We start from the raw sequence: 9,977 nt of genomic DNA, 5'->3' as shown, positions 1-9,977 counted from the left end.
GAGTAAGCCCGAGCCATTGCATACAGAGCATCACCTCATCGACCACCGGCCCCAATCAAGTGAAGCCTCCTGGGCTGCACTGTGGGCGGGAGTGTGGGCGGATCTGGGAGGGAACAAAGCTTCGAAAAATGGAACTCCTCCGGGGGGAGTGTCCTTTCTCCTTGGACTGGGCGCAGGCGGGAGCCGGCGCTGTGACTCTCGGTCCAAGTCTCACCCTAGAGACCCGAATAAATATTCCTGCCTTTGGAATGGCTAAAGCCAACAGAGAGCTGCTGGATTGCTGGCCTAGGGCTCATAGCCGGAACGGCTCAAAGGTCATTTATCTCTGTGCCCGGGATTTTAAAATAATTTAATTTTAAATCTTTTCATTTCTGTAATAATTTCTGCATTTCCTCTTCTTCAATAAATTACCAATTGTTGAGGACATTCAAGAGTTGTTTCTTTTTAATAACAGTTAGGTCATAACTTTATTACCCTGCAGGTGACACTCGAGGGCCATCAGGGGTGACCGAGTGTCCCCTGCAGTGCCAAGGTCCGGCCAGGCCAGGCGCGGGGACCGGGCTGGCCACGCCCCTTTCCTCGTTGGCCACGCCCCTTTCCTCGTTGGCCACACCCCTTTCCTCGTTAGCCACGCCCCTTTCCTCGTTGGCCACGCCCCTTTCGACCATCAACCGCCCCTTCGGCTCAGGCTCCGCCCCCACGCGCCCTCCGCAGCTCTCATTGGCCGCCGCCGTCCCCTCGCGCCCAGCGCCACCTCTCATTGGCTGCCGCCGTCGCCTCGTGCCGGCTGCGCTTTGCCATTGGCTGCGGGCGCCGCTGTTGTTGTTCGTGCTGTTCCTGGCAGCAGGAGCGGCCCGGGGCTCACCTGGCACCTCTCGTCCCCTCTCTTCGCCACTTAGCGCATCTTATCGCCTCTGGGCCCTTCTTAGCACCTCTCACCTCTTAGCTCTCTTCCCCTCCCACTCCTTACCATCTCTTGCCACCTGTCCCCTGTCCCCTGGCGCCGCTCTCTTGCCGCAGCTCGATCGTCGCTCGCTCGCTCGCTCCCTGCCCGGGCCATGTCACTGTGCGGCGGCCGCGGGCTGCCCGGGCTGGCGGCCATCTCCCCGCTGCCCTCGCCGGGCACGGCCCCGCTCACGCCGCTGGACAAGGCTGACCCGGCGGGCCCCGCCAGGTGAGGGGGTGGCCGAGGGCCAGCGGCTGGGAGGGGCTTTGGCCGCCCGCCGCACGCGGGACTGCCCCGACGGGACACGGCTGCTCCGCGCGGGGCTCGGCGGCGGGGCCGTGCCAAAGGGGGCTGGCACGCTTTGGGGATCCCCTGCTGCAGCTCCTGCCCCCGGCCCGGCAGGGCCACAAGGGGCGAGGCCCAAGCGGGCCGCTGACACTGCCCCGTCCTGACCGCCCGCAGGCACCGGGACACCCCGAAGCGGGGCCACGGGGGGCTGCCCCTGCCGCGGCTGTGGCACACGCCGTCCCCGCAGCCGCTGGCCTCGGACTGTGGCCGCCACTCGCTCTCTTGCCAGCCCCCGGATGCAGGTGAGGGATGCGGCTGCTCCGTCCCCGGGCGCTGCCCGGGCCTGGGCTCCTGCAGAGGGTGTTAGCCTAAGGGGACAGGGCTGTGGCGGGAGGGCTTGGCCGAGGGGCTGGCGAGGGGCTCGAGGCGGGGCAGCTGGTGGGGAGGGATGGGCGGGAGCCTAGAGCTGCGCTGGCCGGGGCGCAGCCGGGAAGCGCTGCGGTGACAGCCTGCTCCGGGGGACACGCGACATTCCATGGGCAGCGGTGCTCGCAGGGCCGTTGGCACCCGCCTGCTGGGGGACTCCGTGCCCGGCCCCGAAGTGCCCGGGGCCCCGGGCTGGGGGCAGGAGGCCGATCCCCGCAGCGGGGCTACTAGCCCAGTGCCTTGTTCCCGCAGGACTGGAGCCGGACTTCCCCACGCAGCAGAAGCCCGCGGCCGCGCAGGAAGAGTGAGCGGCCCCATGCCCGTGTCCTCCCGGGGACACCCCCTGTCCCTCCCCCGCGCAGCAGGGCCCGCTCTCAGCCTCGCTGGCGGCTGTGCAGCCAGCTGTGAGCCCCAGGCTGTGCCTGGGCGGTGGCAAGCTGGCCTGCTTGGGCGGCGACGTGGATGCCACCGCCACTGACCCCATCTCTGCTCTCCCCACAGCTCCCAGAGAACGATGCCGGCGTTCGCGAGAGCGCTCAAAGAGTAAGTGCAGGGGCTCTGTCCCTGCCGCAGGACATGAATGCCGGGCTGTCCCCGTGCCCAGGCTGTCCCTGTCCCACAGCCAAAAGCCAGGCTGTCCCCGTTCCCCCTGCTGGGGTCCCGCTCAGGCCATTTCCTCAGTGCCTGGAGGTGGTTTTGCCCAGGTCCCTTGGGGGAGCTGTGACAGCCCCGGGGGCGGGGAGGCGTCTCACCCCACCCTGAGGGTCTGGGGGACAGAGGTGACAATGGCAGAGGAGTGGGACTCAGCGGCCCAGGCCACCTGCTGTCATTTGACCCTGTCCTCTGCCGGCTCTTGCAGCAGGAAGCTCCTTCGGCAGAGGATGCACGCGTTGCCGGTGAGTGCTGGAGGCTGCGCAGGGCTGAGCAGAGCGAGGCAGGATCCTGCCGAGTCCCTGGGCGAGCCGGGACGAGGAGGATGGAGGCAGGAGAGGGGGCAGGGCTGGTGCGCACCTCTCACCGCTGGCTGTCCCACAGGCGTGGCAGCGGGACGGCAGCCGCGTCCTGAAGGACATCTCGCAGCTGCAGGAGCGCAGGGACAGAGCGCGGCGGCGCCGCAGGGAGCCCGAGGATGAGGTGAGGGGGGCAGCGAGAGCTGGGGGGCAGGGAGGGGACAGAGGGGTGCTGACGCCGTGTCCCCCCCGCTGCAGGAGGGCTTTGTGGCCAAGAAGCTGCCGAGGCCGGGCCAGCGGAGCCATGGGGCCGCCAGGAGGGAGTCCCTTGCCGAGAGCCCCTGGGCCGCATCAGAGCTGCTGGTGAGAGAGGCTGGAGGGCTCGGGAGGGCAGCAGCGATGGGTGATGCCGGGGCTGCACGCGTGGGAGCTGCCGCTCCGAGCTGCCCGCGTGGCCTGGAGAGCTGCGGAGGTGGGAGATGGCCGGGCCGGGGGGTCACGGGGACAGCCCGTGCGTCTCCAAAGCTGGAAGGCACCGGCAGGTGGTGGATGGAGCTCGCCTATGGGATCCGTGCCTGCCTGCGGCTGGGAAGCAGCTGGCAGGACTTGTGCCCATTTCACGATCTCCTCTGCCTGTGCCCCAAGTCTCCCCAGCTGCTGCCCTGGCAGAGCGATGCCACCGTGCCCCAGGAGAAGGAGAACGTGGTGAGCACGCCGGTGATGAGCAAGGAGGAGGCAAAGCTGGTACGTGGGAGCCTTTGGGAAGTGGACAGAGCCCCACAATCCCCTCTTGGGGTCTCCACTGGGGCGTCTGGGGCCGCTGCTTGGTGAGCAGCAGCAGCCCAGAGACTGTGGGCTTGTCTTGGTCACGGGGAGCGGGAGCCTCGGCCGCTGCCCTGCTGGTGCTGGGGCTTGCCAGAGCGCCAGCCAGCAGCGCGGGCTCTCCCCACAGCGTCCGGGGAAGCGCAGCCAGTGCCGGCAGCTGTCCCGCTCGCCCTCGGAGCCGGGCAGTGTCGCCAGGCCCGTCCTGAAGCGGGGACAGCCCTCGGACAGCGACAGCCCTGTGGAGGCCAAGCGGCAGAGGAGGGTGGCCGGCAGCCCTGGCCAGGAGGCGTCGCTGGAGCCGGTGGGTGCTGGGGAAGGTGTGGGCTGAGAGCCAGCGTGTCCCTGGCGGGCCTGGGCCCCGGCCCGGCTCTGGCAGAGCCGCTGCTGACATCTGGGGGTGTCTCTGGCTGGTGCCTTGGCAGGGAGCGTGGCTGGAGCCTTCCCGCTCCGCCCGGCATGAGGAGCTCGCGAACCTGCTGGCCAACGATGACCAGGAGCTCATCGGCGACTTCTCCAAGGTAGGGCCACGAAGATGGGGCAGGTGTGGGGGTGCCCCCATCATTCGGAACGGGGAGCATGGCTGGAGCCCCGCAGCGCTGTGAGAGCCCAAAGCGAACTGGTGGCCCATGCCTGGGGCCACGGGGCCTTGGGGCCGTGACTTGCCAGCCTGCAGCATCGCTGCGGTGCATGAAGAGCCCCATGGCCGCTCCTCTGCTCCAGCCGTGTGGCACAGCCCCGTCTATGTGGCCCTTGCCCTCCCGCGGGGGCACAGCTGGCCACTCGGGGGCTTGTGGGCTGGGGCGACAGGTTGCAGGCCTGGGAGGTGTCCTTGGAATGGGGCTGAGCCCAGAGCCTGTCTGTTGCAGCCTCACCTCCTGCCGACGGTGGAGGGTAAGGAGCCGGGCCTGAAGTACATCTCCCCTGAGACGGTAAGGGGGCTGCAGCCCCTCCCCGGCCCCCCCGAGGGGCTGCCTGCCTGCTCTCGCCCTGTCCCCCGGCTGTCCCCCCCTTTGGTGACGCGCTCCCCCCGCAGCTGGCGGCGGTGCTGGCGGGGCACTTCAGCAGCAGCATCGAGAGCAGCCTCGTCGTGGACTGCCGCTATCCCTACGAGTACGAGGGGGGCCACGTCAAGGTCAGAAGCCCCTCGTGGCCCTGGGGCCGGGAGGAAGGGCGGGGTCCGAAGCACCCTCGGAGGTGCTGAGCCCACGGCGAGGGCTCGAGCAGCCCCCCCGGAGGGCACTGAGCCGCCCGGTGGGGTGGAGCAGCCCCTGGGCAGTGCCGAGCCACCCCCTGAAGGGCTGGTTCGCAGCTGCAAGGAGGAGGGTGACGGTGTCCCAGGACCGCGGGTGACGGTGCTGCTGGGGGAGGCTTGGGGGCAGCGTCCTTGAGTCGCTGCACAAAATGCAATGGGACACGGAGGGGGAAAAGGCGCCTTCTCTGCCTCGCCAGGGCGCTGTCAACCTGCCGCTGCAGCGGGACGTGGAGGAATCGCTGCTGGAGCAGCCCATCATGCCCCTGGACTCCAGCAGGAGGGTGATCGTCATCTTCCACTGCGAGTTCTCTGTTGAGCGAGGGCCCAAAATGTGAGTGATGGCCCGGGGAGCCCGCTGGGCTCTGCCAGCCGCGGATCCCGGCACGGGGGTGATGCCGCGCGTTTTGTCCGTGGCACAGGTGCAAGTTCCTGCGGGAGAGGGATCGCCGCTGCCACGAGTACCCCCAGCTGCACTACCCCGAGCTGTACGTGCTGAAGGGCGGCTACCGGGAGTTCTTCCTCCAGTTCCCGGTGAGTGCCGTCCCCGTGTCCCCTCGGTGGCAGGCGGTCGGCGCCGAGAGGGAAGAAGTGGCGGGGGCACACGGCGGTGGCGAGGGGCAGCTGTGGCTCTGAGCATCCTCGCCGCCACGGGCGGGGATCTGCAGGGCCGGCGGCTGCTGTGCTGCGGGGGCTGACGGAGCCGTCCGTGGCTTGCAGAGCCACTGCGAGCCCCGGGACTATCGGCCCATGCTGCACTCCGCGTTCAAGGAGGAGCTGCGCAAGTTCCGCGGGCAGAGGCGGCTCCGCGAGCGCGGCCGGCGGGCGCTCTTCAGCCGCGGGCGGGACCTGTGAGCGCCCGGGGGTCTCTCAGCCCCGTCGGGGCAGCGCTGGAGCTGGGAACGGAGGAAGGCTTCCCTTGGCTGCGGATGCGCCTCGCCTGCTCGCTCGGGTTTGCTGCGATGGCTTTGGGGTGGTAGTTTTTGTTCAGAGTGGTTTTGAGTTTGTTCGTTGCAAATATTTTTGTGTTTGTTCGTTGTTGCAAATATTTTTTTGTTTGTTGTTCTAAATATTTTGGTGTTTGTTTCCCGTTAGGAATAGTTTTGTGTTCGTTGTTATCAATATTTCTGAGTTTGTCTGTTGTTAGGATTGTTCGCTGCAGTCTCTGTTAATAAAGTCCGATTGCAGGAGAACAAAGGCGTGTCCTGAGCTCTCGCTGCCCGCACCAGGCTGCTGCAGGGGTGGGAGCCCCCGATGCGGGGCTGGTGGGATGGCCAGGCCGGGCTGGAGGGCTCTGCCAGGGGTCTGGGGACAGGGGCAGCTGCTGGCAGGGGACAGGGCTGAGGTGCTGGCTTCCTTGTGGGGCGTGGTGACTTCCCCAGGGACACGTGGGCAAGCGTTGGCCCCGTGGCTGCTGTTCCTGCGTGCTGGGCTGGCAGCAGCATGGCCCCGGACCTCCACGGGACCCTCTTTCCTGAGCATGCTGGGCTTGCAGGCAGGACCCGTGGGACACTTGGGGTGGTGACATGGCACCCCTCTCCCTGGGACCCCCACAGCCAGGATCCTGTCTTTTCTTAGGGGGACTCCTGAACTTTGCAGCACCCCCAGGGCTGGCACAGCCGTTGCTGAGCACAGCCGGGCTCAGTAGGACTTGCAGAACTGTGGCAGCCCCGTTTTGGGGGTCAGGGCTCATCAGGACACTCAGGACAATCAACCCCCCAAATTCTGAGACCCTCCTATAGTGATTACACCCCCTCTCCACGGGACCCCCGCAGTAATGACAGCCCTCTTGAGTGGGGCTGGGCTCATCAGGAGCCTCTGGCCTTTAACACCTCATCCCCCTGCCTGGGAGCCCCAAAGCCGTGTTATCTCTCTTTGTAGAGGGCTCTTCTGGCCTTTGCAGCACCCCCAGGGCTGGCACAATTCCTTTTTGGGGACAGGGCTCGCTGGGAGGCCGAGGGATGTGGCACCTTGAAGGGGTGGGTGTCCTTAAAACCAGGGTCCCCCATTCTCTCCCGGGCAAGTGGCCTCCCAGTGCCAAGTGCTTCAGTCACCCTTGGGGCACCCATCCTCTCCTCCACTTCCCTGTCGTGTGACGCTCGGCGATGAAAGAGACGGGGCAGATTGCTTGGATGCAATGAGCCGATTTTATTGATACAGAGCTGAGTATTTATACCTTTTCAGCAGTTATATAAGCAGCAATCCCTATAACAACCATATCTATGTGTTTAATAACATTGCAGAACAGAAGCTAGCACTGACTATCACAGGTACATACCAAGCATGCCTTTTATGCTGACTGTTTCATTACAGGCCGTACTGCCTGCCACGGTTTGCGGCCCAGCAGCGTTAGCGCGTCTACTTCTGACATGAGGTTAGCAGTGCTCTCACTTCTGCTTTCCAGCTGTATCTCCACACTTCCCTGTATTCCTGATGAGCTGAAGTCACTCCAGGATGCCCCAGGAGGGCTTTTCCATGCGCTCCTGTAATAAATGGTTAAAAGTTTTTTTTCTTTTGGCTAAAAAGAAGTTAATATTTACTTGTTATGTGCAGTTAATAAGTTGATTATTATTGCGACTGTGCGGGTGTAATGCTGCTATGTGATCGCTAGATGGTGACACCAATGGGGAAGAGTGATGGGTCTATAGAGAAGAGGGGAACGTTCTGGAATGTTCTTAAGATGACTTAATGATCTATGAGGTAAACATCTTGAAGAATTATTGGTTAGGGGGCAAACCAATCACTCGACGCCCCAGAGACTGACGGAGCAGACCACCAATGAGGACCCTAGCAATGAGCCATCGGAGGGAGGATTCCAGCTCCACCAATCAGAACATCAGAGGGACTATAAAACCGCCCCGGGGCTCAGCCCCTGGGGGTCTTCCTGAGGAACCTGAGTCTGAAGGAACGCTCTGTGCATAGCACTGTTGTCTTTTTCTGGGTTGCCGAGTGGGACTCGGGCTTATCTCGAATCTCCGCTCCTGGCTTTTCTTTTTAAATAAACGAGCAGACTTTTACCCCACCCAAAAAGTTCATGCCTTGTCAGGGTGGCAGGTATGAGAATCTGGGACAGGGAACACCAAAATGGGCAACAAAATGGGGAGGAGAAAATGTCAATCCGACGTCCTCCCTGGAATCACAACAACGGAGAGGGAAGACGGAATATGGAGGACTATATGGCTTTGATAATTAGGAGAATAAAGGAGGCAACCCCGTGAAATCAGAATGCTAATAAGGTTTTTGGTGAACAGCAAGGGAAAGAGGAAACCCCCACAGAATGGTTGGGAAGGCTCAGGAGAAAAATGAGGCAATACTCCAGCATAGATCCAGAGACACTGGCTGGCCAGGCCCTGTTAAAGGTCAACTTTGTCACACATGCCTGGCCGGATATCAGGAGGAAGTTACAAAAGCTTGAGGACTGGCAGGAACGAGAATGAAATGAACTATTGAGGGAGGCTCAGAAGGTCCATGTTGGAAGGGAGAAGGAGAAAATAAAGACAAAAGCCAAAGTTATGGCAGCAGCTGTGAGAGAAGGGAATCGACCTATGAGAAGTGGAACCCCTCGACAGGATAGGAGGTGTCAACAGGAGACATTCAGAAATAATAACAAACAGGGTGAAGTAAGGACAAAATACCAAAGTCACAGTCCTGTATGTTTTGATTGTAAAAGGAGGGGATATCTAAGGAGGGATTGCCCTCAGAGGAGTCAAGATCTGGAGGTTTTCAGGGAAGTATAGAAAGGGGAAGGCTTTTGAGTGATTAGTATTAAACAAGTGATTTTAAAGGGAGGTTATAGAACAGGAATGGGAGGTATATTACTAATACCAGGAGTAGAATGTCATTTCCTCGGGAGGGGCTTGTAAGTACAGTTAGGAATTGGGGCGTTGCTAAAAAGAAGGGAAATGGTAGTTAAATTGTTCCAATTAAAAGGGATGAAAATTGGATAAACCAAATTGTGTGGGCAGGATCAAAGAATCAGGGTAAATTAGACATGATACTCAATATGATTAAAAGAACTAATAAAAGTTGCCCAATACAAATCCATTGATATCCTATTTTCTCGGAAGGGCATAAAGAATTATCTGTTAACAATTCTTTGATTAAAGAGGAATCCTTGAGCTGTATACATTATAACACCCCTATTTGCCTATTAAGAAATTAGATGGTACCTATGGATAGGTACAAGAATTACGAGAATAAAATAAGAGGACTTTTGACTGATACCCCTGTGGTCACTAATTCATATAACCTTTGAAATCTTGAAATGAACAACCATTAATACCACAGTGAGAAGGTGCCTTTCAGGTGCTAATAACAGCAGAGACAGCAGTCAGAACTGTTGAGTGAAGGTAGACGCACGCCAACAGAACCAAAGGATCTGTAGAGGAACCCTGCCAGTGGACTGTGACATTATCACTGGGACAATTGAGGACGATTCTAAAAGCAGGACTGTCTTGGGGTGACTTTATAATGTTGTATCCCATATCGCTGTTCTATGCCCAGAAATTAAATTGGTGCCTTTCTATGCCTTTAAACTGAGCCTGAGAGGGGGGAGAGAAAAGTGCACTTTTCCAAAGCAGTTTGCACTTTGTTTTCATGTTTTCAAGGACACAGATAAACCTCTCTTGCCTCTAACAGCAGCAGGGGGAGCAGGAAGAAGCAGCTTGCTTTCCAGCCAGTTTTTCAGCTCCTTTTTCTCTGGAGAGAAACAGAGAGTTGAACCTCTGTTTTCCTGGGACTTTGGGGGTTTTTTTCCTTCTTCTTTTTTGTACTGTTTCAACATCAGAACACATTGGGACTTTTTTCACTGAGGTGGAGGCCCTGGAGGAGGGAGGCCACCCCGTCCCAGCTCCGAGGGAAAGAGAGGAGAGAGATCTACGGATGGACTCTGAAATTTTCCCAGGTTTCTCTCAGCAGAGCGAGAGGTTTTATTATTTAGTATTATTATTCTTTTCCTGTGTGTTTGTTAAAGAAATGGTTTTTATCTCTTTCACTTTCCTTCGAGGAAAATTCTTTTTTTCCTAAACCTGGTGGGGGGAGAGATGGTTGTAACCTGCCTTCTCTCAGAGGATATATTTCCAAATTTGCCCAAACCGGCACAAGGACACCAGCCTCTGGTGTGGCAAGTAGACTGCGCTCCCATTAAAGAGACTTGGGAAGCTCCTTACAGACTATATTGGTGGTTTGAGATAGCCAAAGAAAACTGTCTAAGTCCTGACATCATCCCTGGGATAGTCTGATCCCTCTACAAATGGGAGTTCTGGGACATATCCAGCACTAACTTCAAAGGACA

At 59.8% G+C, this 9,977-nt stretch overlaps 1 protein-coding gene across 1 annotated transcript; it reads left to right on the top strand.

Annotated features, from left to right (window-relative positions):
• Nucleotides 1-1,058: 1,058 nt before the first annotated feature.
• On the top strand, nucleotides 1,059-5,539 carry LOC138103242 (M-phase inducer phosphatase 2-like). The gene is made up of 14 exons (XM_069001414.1): nucleotides 1,059-1,174; nucleotides 1,409-1,536; nucleotides 1,913-1,964; nucleotides 2,162-2,203; nucleotides 2,520-2,556; nucleotides 2,696-2,794; nucleotides 2,869-3,354; nucleotides 3,563-3,736; nucleotides 3,858-3,953; nucleotides 4,302-4,364; nucleotides 4,469-4,567; nucleotides 4,885-5,018; nucleotides 5,107-5,218; nucleotides 5,405-5,539. The coding sequence occupies exons 1-14, from the start codon at nucleotides 1,059-1,061 to the stop codon at nucleotides 5,537-5,539; spliced, it is 1,773 nt and encodes a 590-aa protein (XP_068857515.1).
• The last annotated feature ends 4,438 nt before the right edge of the window (nucleotides 5,540-9,977 follow it).

Source organism: Aphelocoma coerulescens, assembly GCF_041296385.1.
Source record: "Aphelocoma coerulescens isolate FSJ_1873_10779 chromosome Z unlocalized genomic scaffold, UR_Acoe_1.0 ChrZ, whole genome shotgun sequence".
NCBI lineage: Eukaryota > Metazoa > Chordata > Aves > Passeriformes > Corvidae > Aphelocoma > Aphelocoma coerulescens.
This window is presented reverse-complemented; position numbering and strand designations above follow the sequence as displayed.